The sequence below is a fragment of the Phycodurus eques genome, chromosome 16 (genome assembly GCF_024500275.1).
Source record: "Phycodurus eques isolate BA_2022a chromosome 16, UOR_Pequ_1.1, whole genome shotgun sequence".
Lineage (NCBI taxonomy): Eukaryota > Metazoa > Chordata > Actinopteri > Syngnathiformes > Syngnathidae > Phycodurus > Phycodurus eques.
The window spans coordinates 7,511,149-7,533,928 of NC_084540.1; the positions used below are offsets into that span (position 1 = coordinate 7,511,149).

Consider the following 22,780-nt stretch of genomic DNA (forward strand, 5'->3'; position numbering starts at 1 on the left):
TATGGAATTCTTTTGATGAACGCTCATAATAGTTTGGCAACGTTTTAAGCCGGATGCCCTTCCTGACGGAACCCTCTGCATTTATCCGGGCTTGGGACCGGTCTACAGTTTGCACTGGCTTGTGCCCCTCATAGGGCTGCATTATGCCTCGTGCCAGCCCCCCAGTGGTAAAGTACTGTTGTTTTGTCATTGAGAATGTATTTGTGCAGATTTGCACCCAGTATTCATTGTCAATAGACACAGAGGTCTTTCCCCCATTTTGCAAATGGTAAGTGTAATGAATTATTACTTGACATTAATTTGAATACTTTTGAAAGGCGTTTTTTGTTTTGTGGGAGTAGTTCCACTATTTTCTGAACAAAAATGGGAAGTTCTAAAGTATTTATGTGTGATGAGAATCTTTTTAAGATTGTTGTTCTTAAGATCGTTGTTCTTGATAGTAAGGAAGTTACCATCTCTAATTTGAAATTCTTGGAATAAGCTTTCACATGATATGAAAGCATTATTTTTTAATAATTGAAGGAGTCGGTCCATTCCACTTTGTTCCCATGTGCTGCAGTAAAGGGGTATTTTGTTAATCTCAAAATCGGGATTGTAACAGATTGGGGAAGAATAATATGGTGCTGAATGAGATTGTGTGGTTTCTTGAATTTTCCACCAAGCTGATAAAGTGGCTGCAATAATCGGATTCTTAAAACAATTGTGGCCTTTGAGACTTGTGCTGATAAATGGCAGATCTGAAAGTTTGGTGCTATTGCAGTCTGTCTGTTCTATTTCCAGCCAAGATTGTTGTTCAACGTTTGGATGTAACCATTTAATGAGGTACTATATTTGGCGAGCTAAGAAGTAGTGTTTGAACTTGGGTGTGTCCCACTTCTGTTTTACTTTTCTGAACGGTAGATATGCTAATTCAATTTGTATCTTTTAGAAGAGCCAAGAGGTGACTTTGGAATTGCGAAACAGTTGACTGTCTACGTATAGTTTCTCCACAACCAGTGAGATGTGTTTTCCTTGTTGACGTTAATTCTTCACTAGAGTGTACAGGACTTTGCGCGGAACTGTACTGTGTACACCTTCAGCTCCCGTCCTTTCGACTTTACGAAGACTTTCTGCTGAAATGTTAACATTTTGCGATGATTGGATGGGGATGATTCCCTACCCGCGGTCCTCCTAGTCTGTGTACTCGGTGGAAGTTAATGTTGGTGAGTGTCTCCTTCGGGATTTTCAACACTCTCCACATGAAGTTAGAGCCTCTGGATTATCATCCTCGGAAATGCCGGAAAAGATTAGGTTATCCTGCATGGTTCTTGACTGTTTGACCAGCATTGCTTCTTTGATTTTTTTTTTTTTTGTCTTTCTTGAGAACTTCAACCTCACTTGTCATCACTTCATGGTTTAGCTCTTTGACTTGCTGGTGCGTGAACGCCAAGGTGGTTCAGATAAATAAAATATATAATAATAAATAAATCAAGAAGTGATAGCTTCTTGTCAATGGAGGAGAGGACGTGAATATGGTTGTTGGGTGAGCTGGGTAGTAGATCTTCAGTGATCGTGGACGAATTAGCCTTCCGTCTTTTTAGCGGGTTGCTACGGTCGTCATGGTGGGATCTGCTAGGTTACATGACGAAGCGTTCGAAAGATCGGTCGATGAAATCTTCAAGTGGCTCCACGATGGTATCTTGGCGTCAACAGAGATTGGAATAAAGTAGTCAATAATAATCAGCCCTGTAAAACGAGGACAAAATACTGGATGACGACAAATTAAGTCTTGGGGTTGCTGATCTATTCTCGCAGCGTTGCCGCCAAATTTCGTCTGGGAAATCTCGCTGGAGATTACTTCTTGGTGCTGATTAATGCGAAGGGCTACCAATTTGATACACAAATTAGCTTAAATTTCCTTTAATTATATGTGTTATTATTAATAAGTATTAATTTTCATTATTATTGAATACATTGATCATAATGATTTCTCACAGTATTTATTAAGTGATTTAGGAATCAGATAAATATCAATACTCAACACTTTGTTTCTTTACATCTCTGCAAGTGTAGGAAATTACAATGTCACATTTTCATTGCCACTATCAATTTGTTCACAAATCATGAACTAAGTTGCACCATGTTTTTACAAATGTACAGTGGAACTTCGATAAAACATACCCCGATATAACGGATATCGGATAAAACGGACAGTCGGGACTGAACAGTGTGTCCAAAAATCTTTCCCATTTGTCACTTAAAAGGCCGTTGACAGTCTGTTAGTTCCAGAATTACCCCCTGTTGTTTTCTGGCGCTGTGGCGCAGTGCAGGCAGAAAATGGGACAGACGTATTTCCGGGTCACAGATATACAATATTCCTCCAGTGCCTATGTGGCGGCCATGTTGAATGTGGGGCATTGACGTGGGGGCCATGTGACAATGGTTATATCTATTCTCTATTGTACATAGTGCAGCGCGGGAGCGAAACTGCTTTTGCGTTAACTCTGAGGAATACAAACCAAGTCTTTAGAGTATGGAACACACAACCCCAATTCCAATGAAGTTGGGACGTTGTGTTAAACATAAATAAAACAGAATACAATAATTTGCAAATCATGTTCAAACTATATTTAATTGAATACACTACAAAGACAATATATTTAATATTCAAACTGATAAACGTTATTGTTTTTAGCAAATAATCATCCATCCATCAATTTTCTGAGCCGCTTCTCCTCACTATGGTCGGGGGGGGTGGTGGAGCCTATCCCAGCTGTCATCGGGCAGGAGGCGGGCTACACCCTGAACTGGTTGCCAGCCAATCGCAGGGCACATACAAACAAACACCCATTCACACTCACAGTCACACCTACGGGCAATTTTTAGAGTCTCCAATTAATGCATGTTTTTGGGATGTGGGAGGAAACCGGAGAGCCCGGAGAGAACCCACGCAGGCACGGGGAGAACATGCAAACTCCACACAGGCGGGGCCGGGGATTGAACCTGGGTCCTCAGAACTGTGAGGCTGACGCTCTAACCAGTCGTTCACCGTGCCGCCCAAATAATCATTAACTTAGAATTTTATGGCTGCAACACGTTCCAAAAAAGCTGGGACAGGTGGCAAAAAAGACTGAGAAAGTTGAGGAATGCTCATCAAACACCTGTTTGGAACATCCCACAGGTGAACAGGCTAATTGGGAACAGGTGGGTGCCATGATTGGGTATAAAAGGACCTTCCCTGAATTGCTCAGTCATTTACAAGCAAAGATGGGGCGAGGTTCACCTCTTTGTGAACAAGTGCGTGAGAAAATAGTCGAACAGTTTCAGGACAATGTTCCTCAACGTACAATTGCAAGGAATTTAGGGATTTCATCATCTACGGTCCATAATATCATCAAACGGTTCAGAGAATCTTGAGAAATCACTGCATGTAATCGGCAAGGCCGAAAACCGTCATTGAATGCCCGTGACCTTCGATCCTTCAGACGGCACTGCATCAAAAACCGACATCAATTTGTAAAGGATATCACCACATGGCCTCGGGAACACTTCAGAAAACCAATATCAGTAAATACAGTTCGGCGCTACATCCGTAAGTGCAACCTGAAACTCTACTCTGCAAAGCAAAAGCCATTTATCAACAACACCCAGAAACGCCGCCGGTTTCTCTGGGCCCGAGCTCATCTAAGATGGACTGATGCAAAGTGAAAAAGTGTTCTAACGAGTCCACATTTCAAATTGTTTTGGGAAATTGTGGAGCTCGTGTCCTCCGAGCCAAAGAGGAAAGAACCATCCGGACTGTTATGGACACAAAGTTCAACAGCCAGCATCTGTGATGGTATGGGGCTGTGTTAGTGCCAATGGCATGGGTGAAGGCACCATTAATGCTGAAATGTATATACAGGTTTTGGAGAAACGTATGCTGTGCCATCCAAGCAACGTCTTTTTGATGGACACCCCTGCTTATTTCAGCAAGACAATGCCAAACCATATTCTGCACGTGTTACAACAGCGTGGCTTCGTAGTAAAAGAGTCCCTGCAGTCCAGACCTGTCTCCCATTTAAAATGTGTAGCGCATTATGAAGCGTAAAATACAACAACAGAGACCCCGGACTGTTGAACAGCTGAAGCTGTACATCAAGCAAGAATGGCAAAGAATTCCACCTACAAAGCTTCAATAATTAGTGTCCTCAGTTCCCAAACGTTTATTGAATGTTGTTAAAAGAAAAGGTGACGTACCTAAGTGGTAGACATGACCTTGTCCCAGCTTTTTTGGAACGTGTTGCAGCCATAAAAGTCTAAGTTAATGATTATTTGCTAAAAACAATAAAGTTTATCAGTTTGAACATTAATTATCTTGTCTTTGTGGTGTATTCAATTAAATATAGGTTGAACATGATTTGCAAATCATTGTATTCTGTACACAACGTCCCAACTTCATTGGAATTGGGGTTGTAATAGTTTTGGTACAGTAAAATTTTTTTGTCAAGCCATTCGCCTTTGACAACAGATTTGGGACTTGGAAGCACACAAATCCCTCGTGTCTCATGAAAGCGACTCTCCTATGATGAGTACTGTATGTCAACATCACCATGGCCAAGCACACCGGCGTGGTAAGTTTGGATAAAATGTGGAACTTTCAAGCATTTTCAAACTTTTTTAAAAATATTTATTTACAATAACTTTGTCCTGTATAACAATACAGGACAAAACAATATTTTTTTTCCTGTACAGTCATATGGGTGCATATGGCCTAAAAAATAAAATCAGATTTTTAAATCTTATAAGTTTTTGAATTTGTAACCAAATCAGCATTTGGAACAATTTTTTCAAGATCTGAATTTAATTTTGCCATGGCATTGCCGTGTTGCCACTGAGAACATCTAATCTGTTTCTTTATCTGTTTTGCCTAGATCAGACTCTCTATTGGCCCAATTTGCTATCACGGGCGATTTTCCAGATTGGGCACGACATATTTTAAAAAATTATTCTAGTGGGACATACTGTAATCCAAGACCAACGATTTGGTCCTACGATAGCCCTACAACGCCAAAATGAAAAGTCGAGCATGTTTGAGATTTTTGATATATCTTCCATATAGAGTGACATATCAACGAAAACTCTCCGACAGCGCACCTCAATGTCGACAAGTAGGATTGCGTATTGTGACCGGCGCTTCACCTCCCGTACTTGCCATTGTCAACATACTTGGCCGCTGTTGTCAGCATTTATTCACTCACACGAACCAATGTTTACTGAAGCCTTAGACTATGATTTGGCAGAATGCAGGCTTGTTTACATCCAAACGTTAGTGCTAGCACTAGTTTGCTGGGCTACATAACATTATGGTGCCTGCTTGCAAGCCGTATTGTTTTAAAAGTACGTGAACATACCTCAAGCTCTTCTTGAATGGACAAGCCACTCCAAAGCAGCAGTGACAACACCACGCATTTCCTCTTTTTGTTCTTTTTCCCCTCAACACAATATAATACATCGGCACAATTAATAGTCATTATTGTCGCCATGGTAAAGGGTGTACCCAGTCGCGTTGACCGGTGACACGTTTTCTTGTTCCCGCCTCTTCAACAGTTTTTGATATGACAAGATAAAGGCCGGTGATCGTAAAAGACGGGTTACGGCGCTATCGGAATACACGTTGTGTAGTGTTGCCACTGTCTGCCTGAGCTACAGCAAGATTTTATGGCAGTACTCTGACATAGTGCAATCATGAAAGACCAAATTTGTCTTGTAGTTTGATCCAGGCATTAGTGGGAAGCCTGGCATTGCATGCTGTGCACCATTGTATTGGAATCTGGTGTGTAATTTGACACTGTAACTCTAAGTCTTGCAGGTGTTCATCAGTGAGGCATTTTCTGTGTTTTTGATGAAGTTCATGTCAGAAAAGGCAGATTCCCATACATAGGTTGATCCAAACAAGGTGGCATCGTTCATAGCTGCTGTACATGCACCACTGTACTTTTCTGTGTCAACAAGATTTGGTGCAACTTGATAGGTTTGAGGTTCAGGTCATTTTGCAATGTTACAGTTTTAATCTCGACCTGGTGTGCATCCAAGATGAGCATTGCACTCAGCAATGTATGTTGTGTCCATGTTCATGAAAGGGTTGGAAATGTACAACCCCAATTCCAATGAAGTTGGGAAGTTGTGTTGAACAAAAATAAAAACAGAATACAATGATTTTCAAATCATGGTTAACCTATATTTAATTGAATACACTACAAAGACAATATATTTAATGTTCAATCTGATAAACTTGATTGTTTTTAGCAAATAATCATTAACACATTAACACAACATCCCAACTTCATTGGAATTGGGGTTGTATAAAACACAAGACTCAAGCTGACAAAGGTTACAAAACCTGTTCTGAAACTCTTGCCCATCTGTTTATGACTTGAGAGTACTTTTCTTCAACTTTGTCAAAAGTCTCAGATGCATAAGCATTGTCTGTCAGCACTATCTGCACAGAAGGAAAGTGCAGCACCTTTTTTTCTCAGTAAATTCACAGAGAAAATGTTCAAATTGAGCTTTAAATGCATTTATAGCACTTAAAAGAGTATCATATCAGCAACAGCCTTACCTTTGCCTCACAGTTTAAATGGTTCAGTTTCACAGTAATACTTGTTAAAAATGCGAGGTCAAGTTTCGACTCGGTGTCCTCCAGCAGTAATGTGTCTTTGACTTTGGATTACCTGAACTCTTTGGTTTCTCTCAAAAGTGAAAAAACAAACCAAAAGGGAGTTATCACGTGTTCAAATCTGATAATTTTTGCGAGAATACCTTCGTTTTCTTCAACAAGAAGTGTGCAGCTCTAAATGCGGCTTCGATTAATTTTGTGCCGCTTTCCACCGGTCTCGTGAAAAAAAGACTGCTGTTTACACCAAGCCTGCCTTCAACACATTGACTTTTTCAGCTTGGAGTGCACTACCCGGTGGATAGTTAGTGTGGCACTTGTGTGGCATGATCTGAAATGTCTCCCCACATTGTGCCGCATTAGCGTTGCCACAGTCTACAAAATGAGACGCATGCCAAGATTCTTTTCACAGTGGTTAAGAAGAACTCATTCTCCCATCCTCAACTGTGGAAATTATGTTTTGGTTTTTTTGTCTGCCATGTTTTTTGGGGGTTAAATGAAATCATCTCAACGGCATTGTGCCTGCTAGCTTCACTCCACGAACGTTACGGTTTGGTCACGCGTGACAATATGACCTTTGAACTCTACTGTGTGTGTGTGTTTTTTTAAATGTCAATTCCAAATTTTTAGCAATTTAAAAAGAATAGTAACATAAAAGCTAGGTGCAGCACTCTTAAGTTTGTATTTTTTAAACTTTTTTTAAGCAACACAAAAAAAATTAAGAATTATCACACGTGAACTATTTTTAGAACAGGCTCGCGGGCGACTCATGGATTTATCACATTGGTGACCCCTGCAATATATAAATGAACTGTCGTCCAGCCCTGATGCATCCCTTGTCAATTTTTTGGGAGATTATTCAAACTTGATGTTTTCTATCCAAGAAAAATCAGTTAAGATCAAAAGTTAGTGGTCTGAAATTTGGCCATGCAGTTTTGAACAAGCTGAACTTGAAAATGGCATCATGGTGTAATTTCCAAATTGTTAGAAATAGGAGATTCAGTTGGCTCGACTGTGCAGAAAAAAATATATTTGGTCTCTCGCTCCATTTGGTGGTTTAATGTAAATCCACACCAAACATATTTTTTGTCTTTCACACCTCAATGCTTGGATTCAGTCAATATTAATTGAAAAGCATCATAACGTATTAGGTTCACAATATATTGAAAAATCTAATTTATAATGCAAGTCAATGGTGGCATAAAATGGACAAGAATTTTGTGTGTAGTCAATGTTTATCTCCTATTTCTTATAACTAGAGGTGGGAAGCAACCGAATATATGTAATTCGTTACTGTACTTGTGTAGATTTTTCAGGTATCTGTACCTTGAGTATTTATTTTTCTTGCGATTTTTTACTTTTACTCCTCACTCTTTCAACATAAATATCTGTACTTTCTACTCCTTCCATTTTAAAAATGAGCTTGTTACTTTTAAAACCTAACGTTACAACAACGTGACGCAAAAAGCAGAATGCCGAAAAGCCGGAAGTAAGCGAGTCAAGCGTATTTCATACATCGTAGGTAAGACACTCCCTTTGAGCCACGTGCCTACAGCTAAGCTAGTGGGGGCAAAGTACGAGTGCATTCCATGTAGCTAAGCTAATGGGGGCAAAGTGTCAGCGCATTCCATGTTTGCGGACAGGTGACATAGTCGTAAACCAAAATAATAATAATAACCTGCATACAGTTGGGCACACGTCCGCATATGGTTGTACACACGTCGAACAATCACAACAACGAAACTCTAAACCTTTCAGTCCAAACCTTTCAATCTGTTAGGAATTCCAAGCGAGACCTGGGAATTGCCCAGCCGGCCTCGCAAGGAAAAAGTCATTGATGGAATTCCTTCCTTCTTGCTACCGTTATGCTGTAGCAAACAAATAGGTGTAACCCCTGTTTCCTGTACACGCAAAGCTGGAACATACCTGGGTCCTCTGGGCCAAGGCAGCATTAAATTCCACAAGGAAACACATTACAAAGAGTCAACAAGTCTTTAGAATTGATCAATGGCCCCTTTTCTTTTTTCTTTCCATTCGCGTTCCCACCCTCTCAGTGCTTCCGAGCCTCATCTCTTTATCTGTAACATCTACCTCTTAGCCGTTCGACAACCCATAAACCTAGTTACATGACAAACATGGAACCTTCTAATTCTTAAACTTGTCCCGGCTTTGCATGTGTTACACTTACTTACACAATCAATTCTGTTCATATCCTCACCGTTTACGCTCAACTTTCTTCTTCCATTTTCCTTACATGAATCACAAAGTTTGGTCAGTTGTTCGTCCTTTATAAGATCATTAAGGATAATCTTAGACACATACTTTTGTCTGATAGCTGTTTCCCAGGCTGCTGTCTAAATCCAGCACTCATGTATTTATTTCTATTTATTTTATTTTTATGAATGGGGCGTGTACCTAACTTGTATTTCACCTGAGGTCTCTGCCAATCACAATGCTTCTTGAGTCTAATAATTAGGACTCTACTCTTGTTGTACCACGGGCCATCTCATACGGAGGAGTAAATGTGGGGCTACATGTGGCGTCCTTGAAATTGCCTTTGCTTTCTGGATGCGACTGGGGTGGGGTGGCCAGTTCCACCAAAACCATGGCCTGCATGACAGGACGTGCTGTTTCTAAGGAAAAGGTAAGCAGTCAGTTATGATACTTTTGGCGGTTTTCCCATCGTCCTCCAACCGAGTGGTCATCTTTTCATGTTGTCTTTTTTTGTATCAAACCCTAAGGTTGTGTGGCAGTATATACCTCTAATCGTCTTTTATACTGTTCCACCAATGTTATCTATTGTGATTTAGTAGGTGGAGGTCCTCCCAAAGGGCCAATAAGACCATCTTTAACTGCTCTCTTTTCCCCATCATTAATAAGCCGTACTGTTTTGTCCATATCTTTCGAGTGGCACCTGGTCGCGTGACGGGTGGCCAAAGCGCATACACGCACATACCGGGCGGCTCCCCCACAACTGTTGCCATTTACTTTTTTACCACAGGGTGGTGCACCAACTCTTGGGCATCGCCCACCACTATTCTAGAATGGTCTGACATTCTGTAATAATTTGCACAGCCGAAATTTCACTCACTACAGATATATGTGTGTTTATGGATGCACAGTATATTTTATTTATGTATGAATCTATCCATTCATGCATCCATTGATTTTCTGTACCCCTTATCCTCACGAGGGTCGTGAGCGTGCTGGAGCCTAACCCAGCTATCTTTGGGCAAGAGGAGGGGTATCCCCTGAACTGGTTGCCAGCCAATTCCAGGGCACATATAAACAAATGACCATTCACACTCACATTCAAACCTACGGGCAAAACTGTGAGGCAGATGTGCTAACCCATAGACGTCTTGTATTACCTAAGCATAACACGACGATGACACACTGATCAGTACTTATAGCGCTTTTACCAATGGACCCCACTGTCCTATTTTGCTCACCATCTTACAGAACTGAGACTTTAAACCCCTAATTGGTGCTTTCAGTTTCTGTAAGAGCCTAATTGTTCATTTTAATTGTCTTGGGCTTTAAACCCTTTTTCTGTTACTTTTGAGACAATTACAGAATGATAATTATTTTTATTTTCTGCTGACTTTAAACCTTTTTCTGTTGCTTTTGAGACAATTAAAAAATTTATTCTGGGAGTTTTGGGACTTCAAACCGTTTATGTTGCTTTTAAAACTCCTGATAGTCGCTTTTATTTTATTATGTGAGATGGTCTAATTTTGTCTCTCACGGGACATCTTAAACCCACTTTAGTAGTTTTTTGCTCGAGACTACTTTATTCCACTGTGTAATGAACTTTACACCCAAATGTTCTTTTTATACATGGAGTGGGGTCACAAAACACATCTATTTTGTGCACAGGTATTTTAACCCGCACTAATTTCCTTAATCTATTTCGCCTTTATTGTAAAAACCTGGAAAAAAATTGGCAACTCTTCCTGGTTTTGGTTCGAATCACAGCCGCCGCCTCAATTACGGGAATTTAAAAGTTTCAGAAATAATTTGCTGATTATTTCTAGGCACTTAAACCTTTTTTTTAGGATTAATACGCAAATTAAATCCTTGGAATCGAAGCCATTTAGTTAAGGTACGCCGACCGTGGCCGTATCTAATATTAAAATCAAGGAAAAATTGCATCCACTCGACCCCAAAATGACAAATTGGTTCGTTATACATATATTGATATCCCTTAAACATTAACATATTTTGGGTGCACAAATTTAGTACACACATTAAGAGGACCACGCCCTATCTTGCAGAAATTAGTAAAAGGTATTCTGCTTCCCTTTTACTTTTGCGCAGGCAAATGTGGCTTTTGGAACTCCTCCTGTTCGATCAGCTTTAAACAACCCGGGTTTCGGCACCAAATCTGTTAGGAATTCCAAACGAGGAAGTTTCGAGAAGTTGCCCAATGTGCCTCATAAGGAACAAGTCTTTGATGGAATTCCTTCTTCCCGGTTCTTTTAATGTTTGGTGGTGATCTTGTTTCCAAATAGAAATCCTGATACACTAAACTTGTCTTTTGAGTATTTAATACAACAAAATCAAGTATACAGATTTGCAAAGGCTTGGTCGAGTGGAAGGCAGCGCGCCGGACTTTCTTCCTTCTCGTGGGATCCGGAAGCCGAGTGGCTCCCCTATTCAAATAACTGTCCGTTCCTTCAGCGAAATACATTTAATTTTATTTTAATGGTATTCAAATCAAACTGTCAAGCATTTCAGAAAAGCATTATCATTAAACAGAACATAACCATAAAGAAATGAATGATGGTTGTTGTTCAGTCATCAGTCGTATTTAAAAAAAAACATTTCACACATTATACCAGGGTATGTACACTTATGAGCACAACTCTACATATATGCAGTCATATGTACCCCTATCATATTGGAATGAAAGTGTAGGCTATACCTTTTTCATAACCTCTATGTGGCAGTGGCATATTAGAATGAAAGTGTACACCTTTCTCATAACCTCTAGGTGGCGGTGGCATATTGGAATGAAAGTGTACAGCTTATTCATAACCTTTAGATGACGGCATACTTTTATAAAATGTGAAAGCTTTTTTCATTTTCCCCTATACCTATGTTTAATGCGCACTATAGACTTTTGACTATTTTTTGGGGGGAAAGAATGCCCATTATACATGAGAACTTGTGGTACATATGCTTCCATATGCTGTTTTGCAAAGGTTCTGCTTTGCCCCAGATTAGTGAATCTCTTCAAAATACAATAAATCTATTACTGTTCATACAAAACCTTAGCAGTATTTTTTTCCCATTTTCTTCCCCTACTGTACACCACGTGACCAAACTGTGACCTTAAAAACAATTGATTTTCGGCATTCCGTTACACCCCTAGCTATTATACATTCATACATTTTTGTGGGTTTAGCGATGTGGCTGACTTCAGCAGTGTAATGTGTGTTACATACAACAAAACAAGAGCATGGCATGTGGGAAAATAAGACATTTTCAGTTGTTTATTTCTTTGTTACAAGGAAAAGAGCTTTTTCAATACAACATGTTGGTGCAACATAAAATTTATTTTCATTTTTTTTAAATTTTTTTTTATTTACCACAAATTCACTAAACCTGTGCAAAGTTTGAGACTTGTCAATTTGGCAACCAAGCTGATTGACACCGTTTGTGAGAGACTCTTCAGATGCCTTATTGCCTGTTCAACATGAATGCGAGCATGAGCAACACGGTGTATACGTGTGACCCCTCTGCGTGTGAATGCTGAAATGATGAGGTTCACTTTGCGCTCCTCCGGCAAGTACCTCATGGTGAACCCACGGTCACCCGTCACCTCATCTCCAGCACAAAAGTAGCCTAGAAAACCTGACGTTTGGGTCATGCACCTGTCACTGCATTGTCCACCATAAGCGTCAGAAAAAATAACATAATCAAACTTTGTCCTAACTTTATCAACGTCAGAAGAATTTGGTTCACAACTGGAATTGATTGTGAACCTGCATCACTCTAATATGCAGTCAGCAAGCGGTTGTGGCAGTTCTAGTGGTGGTATATGTATTTCACAAGTGATGGCTGAAGAATAGGTGCGATCGCCATCCCTCAGTTTAACCACTGTGTTTGGGCATCACAGGATGACGTAGCTGCTGTGCAGTTACTCATTCTGCTTCATCATCATGTGCATTTGAGTGTGGCAATACAGTACATCATTCTCAAGACATGATGCATTCAGGGTTTCCTTGATTGATTTCTATTGACCATATAAAGACTTATAAATAAAATTGATCATTCAATGTTCATTAATATGCACTGTCCCTTTTAAATAAAAAAGAAAAAATAACATAAAGATGTCATTGTTCAGCAGTTTACATTGTTCAAAGGGAGGAGGAAGAAGTTTAAAAAACAATCTTTTCCTACCTATCCATCCATCCATACATTTTCTTCCACTTATCCGAGGTCTGGTCACAGGGCAGCAGCTTAAGCAGGGAAGCCCAGACTTCCCTCTCCCCATCCACTTCATCCAGCTCTTCCGGGAGGATCCCAAGGTGTACCCAGGCCAGTTGGGAGACATGGTCTCTCCAGCGTGTCCTAGGTCATCCCTGAGGCCTCCTCCCGGTGGGACGTGCCTGGAACACCTCACCAGGTAGGCGTCCAGTGGCAGATGCCTGAGCCACCTCATCTGGCTATTCTTGATGCAGAGGAGCAGTGGCTCGACTCTGAACCCCTCCCGGATGACCGAGCTTCTCACCCTATCTTTAAAGGGGAGTAAACTAATTTCGGCCGCTTGTATCCGTGATCTTTCAGTCACGACCCTCCATGACCATAGGTGAGGGTAGGAACGTAGATCGACCGGTAGATCCTCCGGCCAAAGCCCCTTCTTTACCACAACAGACGGATACAGAGTCCGCATCACTGTAGATGCTGCACTGATCCGCCTGTCGATCTCCCACTCCATTCTTCCCTCACTCGTGAAAAAGACCCCAAGATACTTGAACTCATCCACTTGGAGCAGGATCTCTTCCTTGACCCGGAGAAGGTACTCCACCGTTTTCTGACTGAGGACCATGGCCTCAGATTTGGAGCCGCTTCACACTTTGCTGCAAACCGCTCCAGCGAGAGTTGAAGACCACAGCTTGATGAAGCCATCCATGGATATTAGGAACAGTGCCGCTGGATTGGCAGACCAGGGTGGCGGTCCCCCTTTTACAGAAGGGGGACCGGAGGATTTGTTCCAACTATAGGGGGATCACACTCCTCAGCCTCCCTGGTAAGGTCTATTCCGGGATTGTGGAGAGGAGGGTCCATCAGAAAGTCGAATCTCAGATTCAGGAGGATCAGTGTGTTTTTCGTCCTGGCCGTGGAACTGTGGACCAGCTCTATACCCTCAGCAGGATCCTCGAAGATGCATGGGAATTTCGCCCAACCAGTCTACATGCATTTTGTGGACTTTCCCTCGGGGAGTCCTGTGGAGGGGGGGTGTTCCGGGAGTATGGGGTACCAAACCCCCTGATACGGGCTCTTCAATTATTACAATTGTAATATTGAATTATTTAAAACTTTACCTTATAAATAAATGATTAGTTCCATCCGTCCAAATGTGGCAAACGTTTTCCCACCCCACCAATAAACATAGCTCTGTCCTAATATTTTGAGACTTGTGGCTTATCAAATTCAAATTACATTTTGTTAGATAGATATACTGTATAAAAAGGTGGACAGATGGATGGATTGACAGTGGACAGACAGACAGACAGATACAGTGGGTGTATGTGAACCCTTTGGAATTTCTTACATTGCTGTATAAATTGCTCATAAAATGTAGTCTGATCTTCATTAAAAAAAAGAATAAACAGAATCTGTGTAAAGTAATACCAAACAAACTACAGTATATGTTTTCATTTTAATAGAGCATAACTTAAACAATATTGGACCATTCCTCTGTACAAAACTGTTGCAGTTCAGCAAAATTCAGTTCCTGGGATGTCTGGTGTGACTATCTCATGAGGTCTTGCCACAGCATCTCCACAAATGAAAGACAAGCTAGAGAGACAGACTGACTGACTGATTGATTGATTTTCATCCTTAGCTCCAGATAAAGTTTAATCATGTGTTCTCCATGACAGGATGAGGAGTTGCAGAAAACATGCGAAGAAAGTGATCAAATTGCAGCTGCTTATGGTCATTACTTTGACTTAAGCATCCTAAACAACAACCAGGAGGAGACCTACTATGAAGTCAAGGCTGCACTGGAAACTGTCTCTAAAAACCACAAGTGGGTTCCTGTCACCTGGGTTTTCTAGAACAAAATTGGGTGGTACAGAAGAGAAATAATGCAAGCTCCAAGAAAGAAGACAAGGACTTTGAAAAACGTGTTGCTTTATAGTTCATGTCCTTAGTTTTTAGTTACTTTTTACATTTGTATTTTAATTAATTCATTACAGAAGTTGCAAAACTCCAGATCATTTGTGGTTGTTGTTTTAAACATAGCATAGCATGTGATTGGTAAAGTTGCTACTTTATAGCAATTTTGATATAAAGATATTGAGGCTCCTGGTGTGTCATGATTGTGTCAATGTGTGCAAATGAGCTACCATGCCTTAAGCTTATAGTGTACATTTCTTACAGTCAAGAGGGTCAAAAAACGAAACAAACATGGATGTTATTTAATTTTTTTGAATTTACCTTGTGTTATTTTAGTTATCAACTGACAAAAAATATATTTGAATATTACATGAGAAATTTTATCTATAGTTGCCTTTCAGAGATGGTATATACTGTACATACACTTATATTGCCAAAATATATTTATATTATATATATATAATATAAATATATTATATTGCCATCCCATTCTTAATCCATAGGGTTTAATATGACATTGGTCCACCTTCTGCAATTATAACATTTTAAACTCTTCTGGAAAGGCTTTCCACAAGGTTTAGGAGTGTGTTTATGGGAATTGATGACTATTTTTCCAGAAACGCATTTGTGAAGGTACATATTGATGTTGGAGATGGCCTGGCTCTCAGTCTCCACTCTAATTCATCCGAAAGTGTTCGATAGGGTTGAGGTCAGGATTGTGTAAACCACTTTAGTTCATCCACATCAAACTCTCTCATCCATGTCTTTATGAACCTTTATTTGTGCGCTGATGCACAGTCATGTTGGAACAGGAACAGGCCATCTCTAAACTGTTCCCATAAAGTTGGAAATGTCCACAATATTAGCTCCTGAGCTCCAGTGAAAGGAACTCTGAATGCTTCATCATACCAATAGATTTTGGACACTCAAACAGCAAACCCGTGAGTAAGGATAAGCGGTTAAAACAATTCATTGACTTGGTCTGAAGCTGTTGATGATCTTTTTTGGTTTTTGAGTTCAAACAAAGGAACATGCATCAACAATTTCTTGAGTTTGCCAAACTACATGATCGAAACACATAGCATTGTGGTATGCAGTGGTGCGCACTGAGGTCTTTCACAGCCTTCTCTGCTGGCCTTAACACGATCAAAAGCATTGACCTACATTTACAACTTAAGTACATCATTAATCTCTGTTAATATCCATCCATTCTCTTAACCGGTCACGGGCATGCTGGAGCCTATCCCAACTGACTCTGGGCAAGAGGCAGGGTCCACCCTGAACTGGTCGCCAGCCAATAACAGACCACATATAAACAAATAACCATAAGCACCTTTGGGCAATTTAGAGTTTTCAATTAACCTACCATGCATGTTTTTGGGATGTGGGAGGAAACTGGACCACCTGGGGAAAACCCATGCAGGCACCGGGAGAAGATGCAAACTCCACACAGGCGAGGCCGGACCCGAACCCGTGCCCCCAGAACTGCAAAGCAGACATGCTAACCAGTGCCGCCCTGTATTATTATTATTATTGTTTATGTTATATCTTCATTATGTACAGCTATTAGATATTATATTATGTATACATTGCACAATATCCAATATCTTAAAATGTAATAAGAATGAGGACTTAATATAAATAAGAGTACAATATAGCACAGTATAGTCTGTATTATAATCCATCCATTTTCTGAACCACTTACCCTCACTAGGGTCGCGGGCGTGCTGGAGCCTATCCCAGGTGACTGGGCGAGAGGCGGGGTAAACCCTGAATTGGTCGCCAGCCAATCGCAGGGCACGTATAAAATAAAAAAACATTCGCACTCACATTCTCACCTGCGGGCAATTTGGAGTTTTCAATTAACCTACCATGCATGTCTTTGGGATGTGGGAGGAATCTGGAGCATCCAGGGAAAGACAACCGACGCAGGCACAGGAAGAATATGCAAACGCCACACAGGCGAGACTGGATTTGAACCCGGGTCCTCAGAACTGTGAGGCAGATGTGCTAACCAGTTGCTCACCATGCCGTCTTAATCTTTGTTAAGTCGTGTGTAGATATTTTTTTTGTGGCCCAATCAGCTTTTCTGTGTTGCCATGTCAAAGTAAACTGCCCAGGGCCTTTAGTGCTGTAAATACAGGTCCATGCAAAAGACACATAATGGAAATGGCTGTTTATTTTTTCAAACCAATCAGATTTCAGGTTCAATAAACTGGGCCACCTAGAAGGCCTTGAGTGATATTGGCATTTTCCCATCCTCAAATGGTTGATTAGAGCAAAAGCCGCCAAAAATGGCTGACGAAACAGGAGGAGAAATTTAACTTGGTGACCGACATTATATAAAAAACAATCATTTTCAGTACTGATTTTTGAGAAAAAATTGACATTGTGAGGATAGGTCGACCAATACCGTTGCTGGTTGACTTGTTTTGACCCGGTAAAGGATTTATTCCACACTTTCAGACCACTACACTATGAAGAAGAAGAAGCTATATGCTATATATGAGCTGTATACTGTATTTTACAGACAGAAGCAGAGGAAAAGGGGGGTGGATTTTATCTGTTGTCGTTTATTTGTATAGCCCTTAATCACAAAAGAGTCTCAAAGAGCTTCACAGGCCCACAGTTGGCAAAGATTGACGATATCCCCTCATATAAACTCGGGAAAGGAAAAAGTAAAAAACCCATTTGAGGAAAAAAGAAACATTGGAAAAGGGACTGCAGATGGGGAGATCCCCCTTTCAGGGACTGCAGATGGGGTGATCCCCCTTTCAGGATGGACCAGGCTGGATTTCGAATGGGCAACATTTATCACATAGTTTGGTGCTGGTCAATGTTAATTAAGACGGCATAAGACTCCATTTAAAGAGGTGACGTGCCGCAGGTGGATTCCTTCAGGAAAGTGGTTCTGTGTCAGGAACTGGCCCGGTCGGTCGTAGCAGAATCCTTCATAGCAGGGACTCCAGGCAAGTGGTCCACCAAGTGATGATCAGTTGGTAGTACATGTGTTTGCCATAAGAGTGTGCCACCTACTAATAACACTGTGGTATGTAATGCAGAAGAAGTGTTTCCATGTACAGTGGGGCATAAAGGAACTTAGTCAGCCACCAATTGTGCAAGTTCTCCCACTTAAAAAGATGAGAGAGGCCTGTAATTTTCGTCATAGGTATAACTCCCCTCTGAGTGACAAAATCCACCCATCCATTTTCTGAGCCGCTTCTCCTCACTAGGGTCGCGGGCATGCTGGCGCCTATCCCAGCTATCATCAGGCAGGAGGTGGGGTACACCCTGAACTGGTTGCCAGCCAATTGCAGAGCACATATAAACAAACAACCATTTGCACTCACATTCACACCTATGGGCTATTTAGAGTTGTCAATTAACCTACCATGCATCTTTTTGGGATGTGGGAGGAAACCGGAGTGCCCGGAGAAAACCCACGCAGGCACGGGGAGAACATGCAAACTCCACACAGGCGGGGCCGGGGATTGAACCCCGGTCCTCAGAACTGTGAGGCAGACGCTCTGAGTGACTAAATGAGAAAAAAAAATCCAGAAAATCACATTGTCTGATTTTTAAAGAATTTATTAGCAAATTATGGTGAATAAATAAGTATTTGGTAACCTACAAACAAACAAGATTTCTGGCTCTCACAGACCTGTAACTTCTTCTTTAAGAGGCTCGTCTATTCTCCACTCATTACCTCTATTAATGGCACCTGTTTGAACTCGTTATCAGTATAAAAGACACCTGTCCACAACCTCAAACAGTCACACTCCAAACTCCAGGATGGCCAAGACCAAAGAGCTATCAAAGGACACCAGAAACAAAATTGTAGACCTGCACCAGGCTGGGAAGATTGAATCTACAATAGGTAAGCAGCTTAATGTGATGAAATCAACTGTGGGAGCAATTATTAGAAAATGGAAAACATAGAATATCACTGATAATCTCCCTCAATCTGGGGCTCCACGCAAGAGCTCACCCCGTGGGGTCAAAATGATCACAAGAACCTGGAGCAAAAATCCCAGAACCACACGGGGGGACCTAGTGAATCACCTACGGAGAGCTGGTACCAAAGTAACTAAGGCTACCATCAGTAAAACACTACGCCGCCAGGGACTCAAATCCTGCAGTGTCAAACATGTCTCCCTACTTAAGACAGTACATATCCAGGCCCGTCTCAAATTTGCTAGAGAGCATTTGGATGATCCAGAAGAGGACTGGGAGAATGTCATATGGTCAGATGAAACCAAAATAGAACTTTTTGGTAAAAACTCAACTTGTCATGTTTGGAGGAGAAAGAATGCTGAGTTGCATCAAAAGAACACCATACCTACTGTGAAGCATGGGGGTGGAAACATCATGCTTTGAGGCTGTTTTTCTGCAAAGGGACCAGGACGACTGATCCATGGAAAGGAAAGAATGAATGGGGCCATGTATCGTGAGAGTTTGAGTGAAAACCTCCTTCCATCAGCAAGGGCATTGAAGATGAAACGTGGCTGGGTCTTTCAGCATGACAATGATCCCAAACACACTTCCCGGGCAATGAAGGAGTTGGCTTCGTAAGAAGCATTTCAAGGTCCTGGAATGGCCTAGCCAGTCTCCAGAGCTCAACCCCAAAGAAAATCTTTGGAGGAAGTTGAAAGTCTGTGTTGCCCAGCGACAGCCCCAAAACATCACTGCTCTAGAGGAGATCTGCTTGGAGGAATGGGCCAAAATACCGGCAATAGTGTGTGAAAATCTTCTGAAGACTCCTAGAAAACATTTGACCTCTGTCATTGCCAACAAAGGGTATATAACAAAGTATTGAGATTAACTTTTGTTGTTGACCAAATACTTATTTCCCACCATAATTTGCTAATAAATTGGAGAATGGGCCAAAATACCAGCAACAGTGTATGAAAACCTTGTGACGACTTAAGGCTTCTTTATACTCGCGCGGCCGGTGACCGTGCTGACGTCACTCCGGCTGTCACGCGCATAGTTTGCCTTTATACTCGAGCGCAACCCACGCGCACAATTTGGAAAATGTACTGCAGTTCACCTCCAAGTCGGGGGTGTCGCTACGGCTGGTATTGGCTAGGACACGACAGGGTGGAGTTTTGTCTGCAGTTTTTTGGCCATTTCCGATTGCCGTTTTTACTTTCCTTTCAGTAACAAGGAACAAAGCAACAACAATGGCGACCGAGACAGAACAAATGATGACCAGATGGTACGTTTAATTATGCTGCAAAATCGATCAAGAAGGCGGCGGCATAGAGGGTATGTAGAACCAAGGGACACGTTGAGTACGTCATCACAGCATGTGACTAAAATGGACCAATCACGAGAGATGATCTCCGTGGCGTTCTACGCGCAGCAATTTTTTTTTGCCGTGTGCGCGTCAAGCTACGCAGAGGGGCTGCGCGGGCCAATTCGTTGGTCACGTGATGCAATGCGGGCGTTGTCGGCCGCGTGGAGTATAAAGAGGCCTTTAATGCTATCTGACTTAAATCCGAACATCAGCCATCCAAAGATAGACAATATACTGTCACTCATTCATTGCTTGTGCAATGAAATGAAGACAAACCACGGTCGATCAATAACCTCTTTATTGTAAAATTTAACTGTTAATGTTTGAAAGAGAACATCCAATCAGTGTTTCTCCTCGTGTCTGCTAAACTGTGCTTGTCCGCAGCAGGGGCACGTGCCCTTGACTCACAGATACCTTCAGGGTCTCAGACAGTTGCCTCGTACAAAACTTTTGCATCAATCCACGTAACACAAAGGTTTGCTACAATACATTATTGAAAACTATTCCCTCCTCCTCTTTTTTTTAACCTTATGCTATTCTTATATACTGTAAGTAGGGATGGGATAGCATCATATTCTGACGGTATGATAACCTTGAGCAAAGATACCGCTGTATCACGGTATCACAGTATTTACATTACAGTATAAAGAGGCCTTTACAGACCTCTGTCATTGTCAACAAAGGGTATATACAAAGTATTGAGATGAAGTTTTGTCATCGACCAAATACTTATTTTCCACCATAATTTGCTAATAAATTCTTTAAAAATCAGACAATATGATTTTTGGGATTTTTTTTTTTTCTCATTTTGTCTCTCATAGGTGAGGTATACCTATGATGAAAATTACAGGCGCCTCCCATCTTTTTAAGTGGGAGGACTTGCACAATTGGTGGCTGACTAAATACTTTTTTGCCCCACTGTGTATCTAATGGTGATTTGTGCTAGGTGGAATTAATTAAAACAGTTGATCTTTTATGGAATCAGATATGTGTCAAAAAGATTCATATAAAACATAAATACATAAAAAACAAATCACAAACAAAAACAAGACTATATAGATAGGTATGAAGGAATTCAAGCAAAAAAAAAAATATTTTAAAAGGAAATGTTATTACATACAATGAATTTTTTTCTCGTGAAAACAATTTCACGTTTAAGCTGCCTAGTTTTTGCTTGTGTTTCTCTGTCTCTGCATCTGCTGCCTGACTTTTGAGAAAAGTCTAATGCATTTTGTGGCAGCGGCATGAGGTGGCATTTGCCTTGAAGGAGGCAGGTCCTATGTCACTATCGGGCAACTGTCATATGATGTAGTATGAATATATATATATGTTTAAATTAACGAGAACAGGAATACTCAGCTATATGCATTCACTACACGCCCATTCTGCTAAATCTCATCACAAGGCAGTTCCTTTGGCAATGTTCGTCCATACCGTGTTTGTTTTGTGTTTGTCTGTCCTTACCCTGTACATTCATGTTAGATCATTACATTTTCGATAAAATTCACTACTTGCATTGTGTGTCTGTTTGGGTTCAGAACAAAAACCTCTGGAAGTCTAGGACTCATCAAAGTTTCTGAAGGGAAGCCACCTTCAGAATAAGAGACTGATAACCAGGTTTCTTGTCGCTTCGCCTAAATTTTATTCACATGAAAAGCGACGTGGTGCCCCTCTTATACAACCCTAATTCCAATGAAGTTGGGACGTTGTGTGTTGTGCAATGATTGGGTATAAAAGGAGCTTCCCTGATTTGCTCAGTCATTCACAAGCAAAGATGGGGCGAGGTTCACCTCTGTGAACAACTGCGTGAGAAAATAGTTGAACAGTTTAAGGACAATGTTCTTAAACGTACAATTGCAAGGAATTTAGGTCTTTCATCATCTACGGTCCATAATATCAGGCGTGAGCTACTATTAGCTCGACAGCTGTCCACCGACTCTCTGACTTATCCCAGTGCTCAGGCCCCTGCTACAGACAGCATAGGGCCCTCCCTCACCAGAAGTGTCACAGAGCCCTACAAAACATCTCCAGCCTTTGAGCCGGAACACACCTTCAGGGGGCGCTGTGCGGCCTCCTCACGGGTGACAGCCCCCCCACTCGCAGCTCAGCTCTTCGACTCACACCCGACTCTCCCTCCACCCGGCGCTGCTCCAGGTATGACTCTAAAATACTTAGACAAAGTTGCGCGCAACATTCCGAGGTTTGAACCTAAGCCAAACGGGTCAAACGACACAGCCGCGTTCTTTAGAGACCTTGAATTTCACCTTAAACGATTCCCTTCTGCTACTACGGACGACAGACTGTACCTTATCAAAGTTTCATCTAGCCGAGAAGTCGGTAGCTTAATTGAACGACAACCGGCTCATGTGCTGGCCGATTACCCGGCCCTCTACCAAGCATTGTCTCAAGATTTTGATGACCCAGAGGCCACAACCGGCTTATCTGCAGCCCTCACAGTTAAACAGGGGAGACTTGAGACACCCCAAGCGTATTAC

At 41.4% G+C, this 22,780-nt stretch overlaps 1 protein-coding gene across 1 annotated transcript in view; it reads left to right on the forward strand.

Moving 5' to 3' along the window:
* LOC133415306 (MAGUK p55 subfamily member 2-like) overlaps nt 1–15,166 on the forward strand; it is a 142,875-nt gene extending 127,709 nt beyond the window's left edge. Inside the window, exon 13 of the mRNA XM_061701267.1 lies at nt 14,749–15,166. Coding sequence (XP_061557251.1) covers nt 14,749–14,925 — 177 coding nt within the window. The 3' untranslated portion in view covers nt 14,926–15,166. The remainder of the gene's footprint in view (nt 1–14,748) is intronic.
* The last annotated feature ends 7,614 nt before the right edge of the window (nt 15,167–22,780 follow it).